Genomic DNA, 16,263 nt, shown 5'->3' on the forward strand with positions numbered 1-16,263 from the left:
ATCTCCTCTAGCCCTAGAGCTTTGGTTGGTGCTACTTTGCTCAGGGCATCAGTTAAGGGTAATCCTTAAGGGTGATCACGGGAGCCTCAGAGCAAGTTGTCTGACAGGGGGAGAACTTATTACCAGTTACACTACCCTCATCCTCTGCCTTTAAATAGAGGGCCTTAAAGTGAGCCTTCCACACATCCGCCCCTATATTGGGTTCTATTGCCTGTTTGCCTTCATAGTAGTACGTGTGTACCACATTCTTAAAGGTACTCAAATCATGGGTACATAAGGCACTTCTCAAGGTATCCCACTTCTCACATTCCCATATTTTATTTTGTCTTGTCTGTGGTACTTTTATAGGCCACCCTTTTTTCTCTGATTAGCAGCCTATCCTTGCCCTTAATAGCAGAGGTGAGAGCTGGTCTCGCCATGCGGCAATTATCACTATACCAAGGGTGACGTCTTTTTTTATGTTCCATTATTCTTTTATTGGGATAAAAAATATTAGCCATAGTGGTAGTTAAAACGTGATTGTTCTCAGCAAGACAGAGAGAGAGAGACAGAAAGAGAGAAATGCCATTGGTCAAGATAGATTTATTTGCGGCCAAGATGAACGGGATAAGGTTTTGATAAAGAGAGGACAGCTTTTCCTGAGATTGGCAAATATCCCCCCATTGCACTCTCTTCCTGCAATTAGTCAGTGTTAGTCTGGGGTCAGGTGGTGATTTTGAATCAGATGCGCTCTTGGCACAAGGCAAGGCCATCTCTAGAATGAGAGAATATTGTCACTCTCATGACAGGACACAATCTTAAAATGTATCACCCTATGCTAAGATTTTGTGTCTACCAAGATATAATCTAGGATGGAAGCATGTCCTATTCTATTAAAGGTGTGATTCCCCAGTGTGTCAGATTTTGTGGGACCATTACATGCCCTTAGTGAATGGTTGATTGTAAGGATGTTCTTCTGGGGCACCAATTGAGTCCAAGCCCTGGTTGGTGGAATATTGGGCTCTGGAATATCCCAATGTAGATCCTCTTCACTGGGGTTACCTCTGTCCAAACCATCCAGGGGCGCGTACTGGCAATTAAAATCACCACCCAGAATCACCAAAACGTTGTCGGGTATGGTGGATAAAAAGGTAGTCAGTTAATCAAGAGTCGTTGACTCTTGACTATAGCCAACCGGTCGAGAATAAACATTGACCAGGGCAATTCTAGCCTTTAAGGGAAAAATCAGGAAAATACAAAGGATATCACTAGAGGATGTCTCTATCTGTTTAGCTGCACAACCCATATGCACACCAACCCAGATACAGAGCCCCCCTGAGGGCCTTCCCTTTCCCCTGAAAGTGGCGGCTACACTGAACAACGCATAGCCGAATCTGTGCACATCCACCCCAGCCCAGGCCTCCTGGAACATGCAGACCTCTATAAATGCCCCCACTCAGGGTTATCCAGTTTGGTAGTGAGTCCAGCAACGTTCCAAGATAAAACCTGCAGCCTGGGTGGGCCTGAACAGATATCTGAGTTTAGAAACTGGCCAGCAGTTGTTAGTGGACCAAGTTCTTGTTGGCGAGGGCTGGTCCCTTCCACCCTCACTGACCTTGAATCAATACTAGTAGAACTTTTAACAAGTGAGAGGGATGGGGAGTGTTGAGCTACCTATGTGGATGGATTAAGAGACTGCATAGTCACAAAGGGTGGATTAGGCGAGGGACGGCTTGTTGTAGCCCTGTACCAATATTCCCTATCAGCTCCTCCCAATATGTAAACACACACCTTCCCCTTGTCCACATCGCGCCTAAGTGGCACACTGTAGAAAGAACTCCCCCTGCTGGATAACGCTCCCCAAGGGCACCTTCTGGCGGTGAAATTTCTCAGTCGGTGCCATGTGTATGTTAAATAGTGGTATATTTAAAAATAATAGACTGGGTTTATCCTGACCCAACTTAGCAGGTTGATTGTTTGATACCACATCCTCACCTCACGACTCTTCTGCTTTCTGGTGTGTGGGTTACGCCCTGAAGGATAAAAGTAGCCCAGCAGAAAAGACCTTATACCCCCCAACCTGCCTGTGATGGTTCCTGTCCAGGAGAACTTGTGCGACCTGTTGGTTTCTGAAGTTAATCACAATGCAATCCCCCTGCATATCTTTCGGCCTCCAGCCCACCCAGCCAACCTGTGTCAAAAGGATTTTGCCTGCATCTTTATAAGAAAATTGCCTCCGCTTGGCCAGCAAAAACATGAATTTGTTCTTCATGTTGTGATTCCCTTTGCCCACTTTTAAGCTCTGGTACTCCTGTTATAATAATGACATACAGGGTTGAGGCAGGTGGGAGATTGATACAAGGTAAGGCTTGTCTCTCGTCAATAGTTTCTGCACATGGGACAAGCCCTTCCCCCTCCCATTAATTAAAAAGACCTCCCGTAACCCTTTGGACCCGAATAGTTACCGTCCCATATCAAGGCTGCATCTACAAGCCGGAAAAAAAATTTCTGAACAAACAATTGTCAAATCACATTCTACATAACAATTCATTACATCCTACTCAGTTTGGATTCTGCAGTGGTCCTAGTACAGAGTCAGCTCTGATCAAAGCTAATGGGGAGATTAGAGGGAGAGGTCTGGTGCAGCGGCCCGGGCGGCTGACTTCAGAGCGCAGGGTTTACGCCTCAATCCCCGGCGCCAGTGGCAGCTCAGCACCATGTGACTCTGTGCAATAGCTCACTTAATCTCCCCGACGGCCTCCAGCGCCTTGAGACCCTCAGGGTGAGTAGTTTGTGCTTTCCAAATACCGGATTTACGGTCCCTTGATGAGGGAGGAAAAGCAGGCGCCATCCTCTTAGATCTATCTGCGGCCTTTGATACCATTAACTATGGGCTGCTGATAGACCGGCTGGCCGTGATTGGCGTTACTGGGGCAGCCCAGGACTTGCCAAGATCGTTTATCCGGGGTAGAGAACAGTCAGTGGCGTTCGGTGAGTTTGTTTTCAGAGCCTTTCTCACTTCCGTGCAGGGTCCCCCGGGTCATCGCTTAGCTCCACCTTGTTTAATGTCTATGTCACCCTTAGCAGAAGTCATTCGATCACATGGTTTTTGTTGTATATACATTTCACTGTGTGGTTTTGTATCATGCCCATGAGCGTGGCTTCCACGAGCATTTCCTGTATCTTGCTCGTGGAGACCATGCAGGGTGTTGTTCTTTGAAACACTGGGCTCGGGCGGTGGTGAGCGTTTGTGGGAACGTTAAATATTCTGAAGATGACACGAAGCTATGAAGACGGAATAACCTTCTTTTCCAACCGGATTTCCTCGTCTGCTCGTTATTCCTGTAATTGGAGGGACTAAGGATCTTTCCTACATTGGCGACGATCGGGCACGGACCTGCCCACGCATATTAAGCAGTAAATTCAAAAGGATTAATCCTGTTTTAACTTCCGTTTGAAACTGGCATTGGAAGGGAAGAGTTCTTCGAGAACATCATCGTTCATTTAACGAATTCATTTCCCCTTGCCTGGATTGCTAGTGGGAAGTTTCGGAAAGATTGAGGAATTTAAAAAAAAAAAAAAAAAAGTACATGATGGGAAATGCTGTTTAATGTTCCGGGAGTACGGCGTTGAATCTTTTGGAGGATGCAGTTAAAGGGAGCAGTTGATCAGTGTAAAGAGAGCAGCAGAGAATTCATTTAGTGCACAACTGAAGCAAAAACAAGTGGTTTCACTCACTATTTTACTGGAATTCTCGGACCTGTTTTCTTTCGACTTCGATCCTTCCTGCAATGTAATGCGCTTGCGCGCATAGCATCATCGCATCACGTTGTTCTTCCGGATTTATAACTAACTTTGTTTCCTGAGTGCCTGATTCACCACACAAATCGGAATTCCAAGATCCAGTACAGAAATAACGTGTTATGTGTTAGTATTAGTGTAACAGAGAGAGAGCAATGTTTAAATGTATCTTGGAAGACTGGATTTGAATGGAATGTGATTAATTTGTCACATTTATGAAGGAAAAATCTACCAACAAACAATTTGTGAGTTACATTATCCTTGACATAACTTCATTAGTTTTACTTCGTGCCATGAGTTTATTATTTCTTTAGTGCCGTGAGTTTATTATTTCTTTATTTAGCAAATAATTACTATTTCTGCATATTAACTATATAGTCAACTTTATTGTTAATAGTGCAACATGTCAGGTATTGTATCTCCTCCCTCATTTCTATCGTCATCTGGTGATCCTCCTATGCCATGGGAAGTATGGGAACCAGTATTTCTGGCATATGTGGAGGTTCTAGAAGGTGATGATTGTGAGCCAGAAAGGAAGTTGTCATTATTAAAACATTGTTTAGGTGGTTTTGGACTAAAAGAATTTAAAATATTACCTGCTCTAATCAGTCCTGGAAGAATTAATGTCTACCAGTATGCTTCGTCACAGCTAAATATACGTTTTGGGAAAAAGAAAAATGTAGTGATGGAAAGATTTATTTTCTATTCTCGTAAACAACGCACCGATGAATCTATTGAAGATTATGTCTCAGCACTCAGGTCTTTGGCAGCATCTTGTAATTTTGAACACATATCATACGAACAAGTACTGAGGGATCAAATTCTAATGCGTACAAACTGCAAGAAAGTTCAGGAAAAACTGTGGTCCACATCTGATTTGTCATTAAATGCAGCTATTGACATTGCAAAATCCATTGAACACTCTGAAGAGTTTGTGAAGGAAATTAGAGGCAATGAAAAATCAGATGTATTCAGTGTCAACAAAAAGCCACATGATAGTGACAAACAAAAAAAAAATGTATTCAAAGATCTGACAACCCTGCTAAAAATGTGAACAAATTCAAGTATTCAAACTCTAGGGTTGAAAGACATAATCCATCATTACTTTGTTTTAGGTGCGGAAGCAACAGTCATTTAGCAAACTTTAAAGGTTGTCCAGCTATTGAGAAAGTTTGTTCTAAATGCAATAAGAAAGGTCATTTTAGCAGGTTTTGCAAAACGATTACAAAGAAAGTAAATTACATACAGTTCTCTGAGGATTACGAAACGTCCTATGATAATGATGAAAATGACATCAATACAGTAATTAATGTATGTGGCGATGACAAAGTTTCAAAATTTCCTGCCTGTCTCATTAGTGTTGATGGCATCCTTTTGAGATTTTTGGTTGATTCTTGTGCTTGGTATTCCATCATTTCTTTGAAGGTTTTCCATGAAAGTTGGCCAAATAGGGAACTAATTGACCCTGATGTTTCCCCAGGGGGTTATACAGGGCACAAGATTGACTTACTTGGTTATTTTTATGCGAATATAAAATTTGCAGGACGTCACACTTTCAGTAAGATTTATGTGGCAAAGTCTGGAAAGCATCAAACTTGATCCCAGAGCTAATCCTCCTGTATTTGTTGTTGATCCTGAACTTCACCATGGGTCAGTCATTGTGGATAAGTTAATTAAGGAATTCCCTAGTGTCTTTAGTGGGAAGCTTGGGAAATACGAAGGGTTTGAACACGTAATTAATCTCCATGAAAACTCCATTCCTGTTCGTCACAAAGTAAGAAATGTACCGTTGTCATACAGAGATAAGTTGAAAGATTTGTTAAAAAATCTTTGCAACAATGGCATTATTGAACCAATAAAGTCTTCCCCGTGGGTTTCTCCCATTGTGATTTCAGTGAAGGCCTCAGGGGAACTCAGATTATGTGTGGACTTGCGCAGTTTGAACCGTGTCATTTGGGTGGATGCACATCCTCTTCCTAACCTGCATGAGATTGTTTCCACTCTATCTGATGCGCAGGTATTCTCCTGTATTGATTTAGCAAGCGCGTACCACCAGGTTGTCTTATCTGACAGCTCAAAAAATTTTACGCCGTTTATCACACCAGAAGGCCTTTTCAGGTATTGTCGTATGCCATTTGGTTTAGCCAGTGCTGCCTCTGTTTTCCAGAGGTTGATGAAGGAAACCCTAGAAGGGCTATCAGGGGCCATTACTTTCCAAGATGATATTTTGGTTTACGGGAAGGATGATGAGGAGCATGATAAAAACTTGCATAATGTTATTGCGGCTTTGGCAAAAAAAAAGGTCTCACTCTTCGGTTGGATAAATGTAAAATAAAAGCAAAGGAAGTAGAATATTTAGGACACACAATTAGTGGGAAGGGAATTAAACCAAAACATAAGCACATTGAGAGTATTACCAATGCTCCTTTACCGACCTCGAAAGAACAGTTGGTTGCTTTCCTTGGATTGATTGAATTCTATGCCAAGTTTATTCCTAATTATTCTGCGAAAATTGAACCGTTCAGGTGTTTGCTTAAAAAAAATGCAAAATTTATGTGGACAAGTGACATGACTGAAGCTTTTGGGAACTTGAAGGCATTTATAGTCAATGCACCTTGTTTAAGACCGTTTGTTCCAGGAAAACAATGCATAGTTATGGTGGATGCAAGTAATCTTGGTCTTGGAGGTGTATTACTACAGAAAGATAATTCCAGCGAATGGATTGTAGCTTATGCGTCCAGGGTATTAAGGGATGCGGAGAAAAACTACTCAGTCATTGAAAGAGAGTTACTTGCTTGCGTATGGGGAGCAGAACATTTTAGAAGTTTCTTGTGGGGAACTGATTTCATAATTAAAACTGATCACAAACCATTGGTATTTCTAATGTCCCCTGGTGGAGGTAGATCCATGTCTGCGCGGTTAGCTAGACTGTCATCAAGATTACAATACTTTCGTTTTCACATTGAGTATGTCCAGGGGAAAGCGAATATGCATGCGGATTGCATGTCCGGGTTACCTCTAGATAGTGATAAAGATTATCAGGAGGATGATTGTGAGGTCGCTTTCACGAAACATGATATCAACCTTTATACATGGTAATAGGGCAAGTCTTGATGAGAATGTTTGGATGGAAGCAATGAGGAACGATAATGAACTAAACATTGTTAAGAATTACATTGTGCAAGGTTGGCCAGCAGTAAGGAAGTTATCTGGTGATATGATGAGCTATTCAAAGATTCATGATGAATTAGCTATTGAAAATGGGTTGGTTATGAGAATGGACAAAATAATTCCTCCTTTTTCTCTTAGGAATGCCATCATGGAAATTGGTCATGAGGGACATTTAGGAGTTTCATTCACTAGAAGGCGAATAAGGGAGGCATTTTGGTGGCCTGGTATTGACTCTGCTGTTGAACATTTTGTACGCAAATGTAATAAATGTTCGAATAGTGATAAATCAGCGGTGCCTCTGAGAGTTGAATCTTGTCCTGTTGAGTATCCCGTTGGTCCATGGAGGAAACTAGAACTCGACATCATTGGTCCATTTCATGTTTTGCCCAAGGATAGATGTTTTGGAATTGTTTTGATTGACTATTTTTCAAAGTGGCCCGAAGTCAAAATGGTCAAGAAAGTCACTTCGCAAAGTGTTATTGAATTTCTGGATAGCATATTTTGTAGGGAAGGAATTCCACAGGAGATTGTCACAGACACTGGTCCCCAGTTCATTAGCAAAGAAATGGAGTCATTTTTTGGAAAGTGTGGCATAACTCATAGGACAATTTCAGTCTTCCATCCAGAGTCAAATGGTCAGGTGGAACGTTTTAATCGTGTGGTGAAGGAAGCGATTCAACTTGCTATTAAGGGTGGACTTAATTGGAGCAATGCTTTACAGTCCATGTTACTAGCATACAGGACGTCCCCTAATTCGGTAACTTTAGTTAGTCCATTTGAGCTTTTGAGAGGACGGAAACCCAGTACTAGTTTGGCTCCGTGGTGGTTAAAGAAAGGTCTGGATGATAAGAAATTGATTGCTATAGATTATGATATAGTTAGACAAAGGGTCAATGAGTACAAAAACAAAATGAAAGACGTTATGGACCAGCAGAGAGGTTCAACGAGCAAACAAAAAATTGGGGTTGGTGATTTGGTTCGTATAAAAAGGAAAGAGAATGTTCTTAAAGGATCCCAAAGTTGGTCAGACCCAAAAAGAGTTGTTCAAGTTTTCAGTAATGCGGTGAGAGTAGAGGATGGAGGTCTTTGGAATCTGAACAGAGTATCTATGTTTAAGGGTCCTATACAATCAGCTAGCAATGTTTCTAATGACACATGTGTAGACGATGTACGCAGTGACAGTTCTTTTAGGAATGTTTTTAATGATACACGATTGGATAATGTGCACAATGAGATAAGGTATGATCAACAACCTGGCTGTTCTCATTGGAAAAGGGATTTTCCTAGAGGAAAACGTGAACACCATTGTCCGGAAAGGTTTAAGGATTATATTATGGATTAGTACACAAAAAAAAAAGAAGGGGGGGAGATGTGTTGTATATACATTTCACTGTGTGGTTTTGTATCGTGCCCATTAGCGTGGCTTCCACGAGCATTTCCTGTATCTTGCTCGTGGAGACCACGCAGGGTGTTGTTCTTTGAAACACTGGGCTCGGGCGGTGGTGAGCGTTAGTGGGAACGTTAATTATTCTGAAGATGACACGAAGCTATGAAGATGGAATAAACTTATTTTCCAACCGGATTTCCTCGTCTGCTCGTTATTCCTGTAATTGGAGGGACTAAGGATCTTTCCTACAGTTTTCCCCTCACATCTTATGCTGACACAAGTGAGACAGGATCCAGAGTCCATGACTGCATGGTGGCCGTGGGCACCTGGATGAATGGAACTGTTCAGAATTGAACTCCCGAAAAGCTGATGTTTTGCTATTTGGCTCTCGTTCTTCCTTTGGACCCCAAGTTGGTGGCCGCGGGATTTAGGGATACTGCCATCACCAGTTATTACAGCCCGTATTTTAGGGGTAATACTTGATAACAAACTTGCTTTTACTGATCAAGTCATTGCCATGACATCCTCTTCATTTAATACATTAAGGACCATAAAAAAAAATCCTACCTTTTATCCCCCCTGGATCTGCAAAATACCATAGTCAGCTCACGAGTACTTACTAGCATAGACTTCTGCAATGGACTGTATCTAAACCTGCCTCAGCACCTACTGAACAGGCTTCAAATTCCTAAAATCACCGCAGCACGACTGATATTGAAGATTCAAAAATATCAATCAGTCTCGACATATATCGGCACTCCTTGTTTCACGGTTTCTTCTTGATAGCATCAAAGCTAGCGCCAAGAAGCCTCTGGACAGTCAAGCGCTCTTAGAAATGTATTAACATAACATACCAAAACATGTTACCAATGGCGTTAAAAAGAACACATATTTATCATGCCTTAAAACTCATAATTATTCATTCTTTAGACATTTAAAACTAGAGAGTGATATATACGGAGCCTGAGAGCCCACCCTCAAATTAAAACGGGCATGATACCTGGTTGTCATGGACAAAACAGTGTCTAACAAATATATCACACCTATTCATTTTAGGTCTGCACCAAATGGTACAATATTTTTTAAACATTATTCAGTCTATGATTTATACAAATTCTTTATTTGACTTTAAATAGCTTTACAAGTAATATAAAGTCAAATTTGATGTGACTCCTTCACGTCCATCCTGTTACTTGAGTTCACTAATACTCACACAAACATTAAAATTGCAACTATTGAATAGTTTCTACATTTCCCCCTCTTACCATAAAGCTCAAGACGAGAATCAGTGCAGTGCCAGAGATGGTCCCCAGGCAGATAAGGAGGATCTCCCAGTGACGTAGACCCTTGGCTTTGACAGGCTCTTTGGATGCTCCGGGCGCCTCTGTACAAAAACACAAGCAGAGCAGGTCACAGTAGGGGCAAGAGTCGATGTGTGCTTGAGTGTGAACTGACAGTGAATGAGTGTGTGTACAAGAATCCTAGACACACAGCACCACTCCAGTCTTCTTCACAAGCATGTCAGGTCATCCAGAGGGGCCCTAATCCATCCACCCTCCTCCCTAATCTAGACCTCTTCCTCTCCATTGAATGTCAGTCACCGGGTGCTAGCCTGGCCTTGGGCATTGGCATGAAGATGGTACCTCAGTCATGGATGTTGGGCATCTGAGCACAATATCACAGGGGATATCTGGTGCCATCCACCCCTCCTTAATCTGGACTGCTTTCATCTACCCCTCCTTAATCTGGATCATTTATAAACACCCCTCCTTAATCTGGTACACTTCCATCCACACCTCCTTAATCTGTACCACTTTCACCTACCCCTCTTTAATGTGGACCACTTCCATCCACCCCGCCTTAATCTGTACCACTTTCACCTACCCCTCCTTAATGTGGACCACTTCCATCCACCCCTTCTTAATCTGTACCACTTCACCTACCCCTCCTTAATGTGGACCACTTCCATCCACCCCTCCTTAATCTGCACCACATTCACCTACACCTCTTTAATGTGGACCACTTCCATCCACTCCTCCTTAATCTGTACCACTTTCATCCAACCCTCCCTAATGTGGACCACTTGCATCCAACCCTCCTTAATCTGTACCACTTTCACCTACCCCTCCTTAATCTGGACCACTTCCATCCACTCCTCATTAATCTGTACCACTTCTATCCACCCCTCCTTAATCTGGACCACTTCCATCCACCCCTCCTTAATCTGGACCACCTCCACCCTTTCTCCTTAATCTGGAACACTTACAACCACCCCTAGCTAATCTGGACCACTTCCATCTACCCCTCCTTAATCTGTACCACTTTTACCGGCCCCTCCTTAATGTGTACCACTTCCATCCACCCCTCCTTAATCGGGGCAACTTCCACCCTTTCTCCTTAATTTGGAACACTTCCATCCACCAACTAATCTGGACCACTTCCATCTACCCCTCCTTAATCTGTACCACTTTCACCCGCCCCTCCTTAATGTGGACCACGTCCATCAACCCCTCCTCAATCTGGAACACTTCCATCCACCCCTCCTTAATCTGGACCACTTCCACCCTTTCTCCTTAATCTGGAACACTTCCATCCACCCCTAGCTAATCTGGACCACTTCCATCTACCCCTCCTTAATCTGGAACACTTCCATCCACCCCTAGTTAATCTGGACAATTTTCATCCACCCCTCCTTAATCTGGACCTCTTCATTCCACCCCTCCTTAATCTGATCCACTTCTATCCACCCATCCTTAACCCAGACAACTTTTGTCCACCCCTCCCTAATCTGTACCACTTCCAGCTACTGCTCTTTAATGTGGACCACTTCAATTCACCCCTTTTAATCTGTACCACTTTCACCCTCCCCTCCTTAATCTGGACCACTTCCACCTATCCCTCCTTAATCTAGACACCTTTCACCTACCCCTCCTTAATCTGGATCACTTCCATCCACCCCTCTTAATCAGAACCACTTCCACCCACCCGTCCTTAATCTGATCCTCTTCCATCCACCCCTCCCTAATCCAGACCACTTTTGTCTGCCCCTCCTAATCTGGACCACTTCCACCTACCCCTCCTTAATCTGGACCACTTCCATTTACCTCTCCTTAATCTGGACAACTTCCACCCACCCCTCCTTAATGAGGACAACTTCCATCCACCCCTCCTTCATCTGGAACACTTCCATCCACCCCTAGTTAATCTGGACAATTTTCATCCACCCCTCCTTAATCTGGACCTCTTCATTCCACCCCTACTTAATCTGATCCACTTCTATCCACCCCTCCTTAACTCAGACAACTTTTGGCCACCCCTCCTTAATCTGTACCACTTCCAGCTACTGCTCTTTAATGTGGTCCACTTCCATTTACCTCTCCTTAATCTGGACAATTTCCACCTACACCTCCTTAATCTGTACCAATTCCATCTACCACTCCTAATCTTGAACCCTTCCATCCACACTCATTACTTTGGACCATTTCCATCTACCACTCCTTAATCTTCACCACTTCCATCTACCCCTCCCTAATCTGGACCACTTCCTTCTACACATTCTTAATCTGTACCACTTTCACCTGCCCCTCCTTAATGTGGACCACTTCCACCCACCCCTCCCTAATCTGTACCACTTTAACCTGCCCCTTCTTAATGTGGACCACTTCCATCCACCCCTCCTTAATGTGGACCACTTCCACCCACCCCTCTTTAATCTGGACCACTGGACCACTTCCATCCACCTCTCCTAAATGTGGAACACTTCCATCCACCCCTAGTTAATATGGACCACTTCCATCTACCGCTTTCTAATGTGGACCAGTTCCATCCCCCCTCCTTATTCTGGACCACTTCCATCTACCCCCTCTTTAATCTGGGCCACTTCCTCCTCCCTGAATGCCAATCCTCGGGTGCTAGCATGGGTTTGGGCTTGGCATGAAAGTGGTACTTCAGTCTTGGCATGTCAGGTGAACCAGGCTTGTGAGTTAGAAGCCAATGTTGCTGGGAACCAAGTTACATTGGCATGGGACAGACACTCCACCCCCAACTCAGTCATGGAAACAGATGGCATCTTTACGGGATCTTGGTGTAGAGGTGGTACCTGGTATCTGGCATTGGCTGAACTCCCTTGCACATATGACCATTCAATGAACATACATGTTTTCATTTTAATTGTTTCACTATTTTAAAACACATATATCTGTTCTCATAACATAACATTTGTGTAACATACCATGTGTATTTATACAGTGAACGTTCCCCCAGAAGGATATCTTGGTGCTGAATAACAGATGTTTACTGTTACCTAACTCAATGGTACTCATTTTATCGATCCCAGAAGAATGAAAAGCTGAGTGGACCCACTGGAATTTGAACCTGTGAGCATGGTATGGAGACAGAATATCGAGTTGGAAATGTCGATTTACACAAATATCGAGGTGGAAATATTGTGACACAGAAATATCGACAGCAAGAATATCGAGGTTGAAAATATCAACTTTAAGGTAAGAAATATCGTTTTCAAAATATAAAAGTCATTAATATTGTTTGCAAGAACATAGTTGTTTAAAATACCGATTTTTTAATTACTGTTATGTATTTTAGTATATATTTTAAATGAATGTGATCTATTTTTTTGTATACGTATTGTTTTGATTTTAATATATGTGTTAAATTGTTTGTTGTTATCAATTTTATTTGAATAAAATTTCGCATTTTTTAGTTCCGTAGCGGGTTGTGGGTTTATAGGGGAATAGGGTGGGAAGTAATTTATTTATAATAAATTAATGATGATTTTTCATTTGTTAATATTTATTCAATTTCGATTTTATTGTAGTAATTGTGGGGAGTAATTTGTTATGAATTAATTATTAATTGGCTGTTAATTAATATTAATTAATTAATTGGTGATAAATTATGGTTATCATGTTATTTTTTTAGGAGCGGGTTGTGGGGTTTATAGAGGCAAAAGGTGGGAAGTAATTAAATTGTCATAAATTAATGATCTCTTTAAATTTATTAATATTTATTTAATTTAGTTGTTACAGTGCTAATTGTAAGGAGTAATTTATTATTAAGTAATTATTAATTGGTTCTTTATTATTATTACTTAATTAATTAATTGATAATTAATTATGTTAATAGTGTTAATTTTTTAGGAGCGGGTTGTGGGTTTATAGGGGTAAAGGGTGGGAAGTAATTTATTGTCAATTAATTAATTATTTGTTAATTAATGCTAATTAATTAAAATTTAAATATGTGAGCTGTGGGGTTTATACGGGTAAAGAGTAGGAAGTAATTTATTTTTAATTAATTATTTAGTAGCTGTTAATTGATATTAATTTATTATTTTAAAATTATTTATGGAAATTGTGTAATGATTTTTAGGTGTGGGTTGTGGGATTTATAGGGGTAGAGGGTGGAAAGTAATTTATGTTTAATTAATTGATAATTAGTTGATCATAAATATTAATTCATCAATTGATCATTAATTAGGGTAATTTTGTTTTATTTTTGTGCGTGTGTTTTGGTTTTATAGGTGTAACATTTGGGTAGTAAATTCATTTTTATCTGTTTTAATCTGTTTTTTAATTAATATTCTTTCTTTAATTGATAGTTAATTATGCTGATTATGGAGGTACATTTAGATGTGTGTTGTGAATTATGCTATGTTATAGGGTAGGAAATGAAAAAGATTACATTTATGTAATAATTCATTTTTTTGTTCATAACTAATTTCTAATTTAAAATAGTTATTTGTTTGTAAATTATTTTTAAATGTTTTCAATACAGTATTTCTAGCTATTTGTCATATCCATTTAACATTATCATATGTTTCTATTTTTTAGATTTTGTAAATATTTTTATATATTTTTCATTTTTAGAAAATATTTTTTATTGGTGATATTTTGTTTGTTTTTCATTTTGAACTGACGGGAGTGGGAATAGTAATTTTTACATCTCCACTATCCAACACTTTCCCTACTGTTGCACTCACTGGAGTGGGAATAGTATTTTTTACCCCTCCGCTATCCAACACTCTCCTTACTGCTGCACTCACTGGAGATAGAATAGTCATTTTTACCCCTTCGCTATACAACACCTTACCTACTGTTGCACTCATTAAAGTGGAAAATGTAAGTATAAAAACTTTTAAATAGCTTAATGTTTTAATTTAATAATATAATGTTTTTTATTAGATTTTATTTTATAGTTGTATGTATATATATATATTTATTTGTAAATTTTCATATATACAATTGTTATGTTGTTATGTTGTGATATGAGGTTTTATAGAGCGCACAGCTGCCCTGGCAAAGGGGCATCCCGGTGCTGATAGCAGACGGAAAGGGAGGCAAGTCACAGAGGGAGGCCTAAATTGAAGGGAAAAGTTGGGTCCTAATAGCCTCATAGAAAGCCAGGTAATTATCGATGCTGCAAATGTGTATAGGAAGTGAGTACCAGAGTTTAGCCGCCAGTGTGCGGAAAGGGCGCCCACCAGCTCGTATCGTCCCAACCCAGGGACCAACCGCCAGGTGATGACCCATTGAGCGGAGTTGGCGAGTGGGGGTGTATGATGAGAGCAGATTGGCCAAGGTGCCAGGAGAGGAAAATTAAAGATCTTAAACGCAATGCAGAGAGACTTAAACTCCACTCGTCTGGCCACCGGCAGCCAGTGAAGCCAACAAATAGCGCTGGTGGTGGGACAGGTTCTAGGAAGACCAAGGAGAGTTCTGGCAGCTGAATTTTGGACCTTCTGCAGGTCTCAACCTTGTTTGCACCCAGGTAGAGCGAGCTGGCATAATTCAGTCTTGACAAAACGGAGGCCTGCACAATAACCTGCCAGATTAATGGATCGAAAAAAAACAATAGCGATTTGAGCCCCCTTAGTATGCCGAAACAAGTCCCTGCAACCTTCTTAGTTTGGGCCTAGAAGCTGAGAGTCGAGTCGACCCAAACACCAAGATTTTTCACCACCTGTTTGGGGGTGGGTGCCCAGCCCAGGGTAGCTGGCCACCACTGTTCACTCCACAACTCAGGATCTTTCCCTACCAGCATGACCTCAGACTTACTGGCATTGAGTTGGAGGCAGTTGGCAGTCATCCACCCCGCGACAGCAGCAAGATCGCTCCAAAACATATGAGCGCCCTGCACACAGTCATCGGAGAGTGCAACTACCAACTGAGTATCATCTGCATGAAAAGCGTTGGTCTCAAAGCTGAGCCCTGTGACACGCCCTGTTTAATGGTATGAACCATGGAGGTGAAAGGGGGGGCCGTTACCTGGAAGGTCCTCTCAGAAAGAAAAGAGTCAAACCAGGCCAGTGCAGGGCCCACAATGCCTGCCTCCTCCTACCTTAGCAGTAAGATCTGATGAGATACCGTGTTGCACGCGGCAGTGAGATCAAGTAAAATCAGTGCCGAAGTACATCCCTCATCCAGTGCAACACCCAGATGTTCGGTCACCGCAAGGAGGGCCGACTCCGTGCTGTGGCCCGGGCGGAAGCCATTCTGAGAGGGGTCAAGTATGATATTCTCTTCCAGAAAGCCTGTCAAGATGGAGTTTATGTAGGCCTCAGATATCTTAGATGCCCACGGCAGGAGAGAGATAGGACGAAAGTTCTCAGGTTTGGCTGAATCAAGGGAAGGTTTTTTTAGCAGGGGGACAACCCTCGCCTGCTTCCAAGTCCTGGGAACAACTGTCATAGACAGGGACATGTTGATCACCTGGGCCAGCGGTGTAAGAAGCACAGGTAGCAGTTTCATATATTGATCGGGCTTCATGGGATCAGCAGGAGAGCCGGATTTGACCTTGCTGCATATTAATTGTTTTAAAGTAAATATATATATTACATTTTATATACGTATGTCTACTTTTTCTATTCAAATGTATTTTTTTATATTTGTTAAAATGTATATTAAATCTAA

The 16,263-nt window shown here is 41.6% G+C and overlaps 1 protein-coding gene across 1 annotated transcript in view; it reads right to left on the reverse strand.

The window, feature by feature from the left end:
* The window catches only part of LOC146869729 (uncharacterized), a 73,822-nt gene that overhangs the window by 9,158 nt on the left and 48,401 nt on the right, over window positions 1–16,263 (reverse strand). Inside the window, exon 3 of the mRNA XM_085613664.1 lies at window positions 9,604–9,722. Coding sequence (XP_085469790.1) covers window positions 9,604–9,722 — 119 coding nt within the window. The remainder of the gene's footprint in view (window positions 1–9,603; window positions 9,723–16,263) is intronic.

The sequence above is a fragment of the Triturus cristatus genome, chromosome 1_1, assembly GCF_964204655.1.
Source record: "Triturus cristatus chromosome 1_1, aTriCri1.1, whole genome shotgun sequence".
Taxonomy (NCBI): Eukaryota; Metazoa; Chordata; class Amphibia; order Caudata; family Salamandridae; genus Triturus; species Triturus cristatus.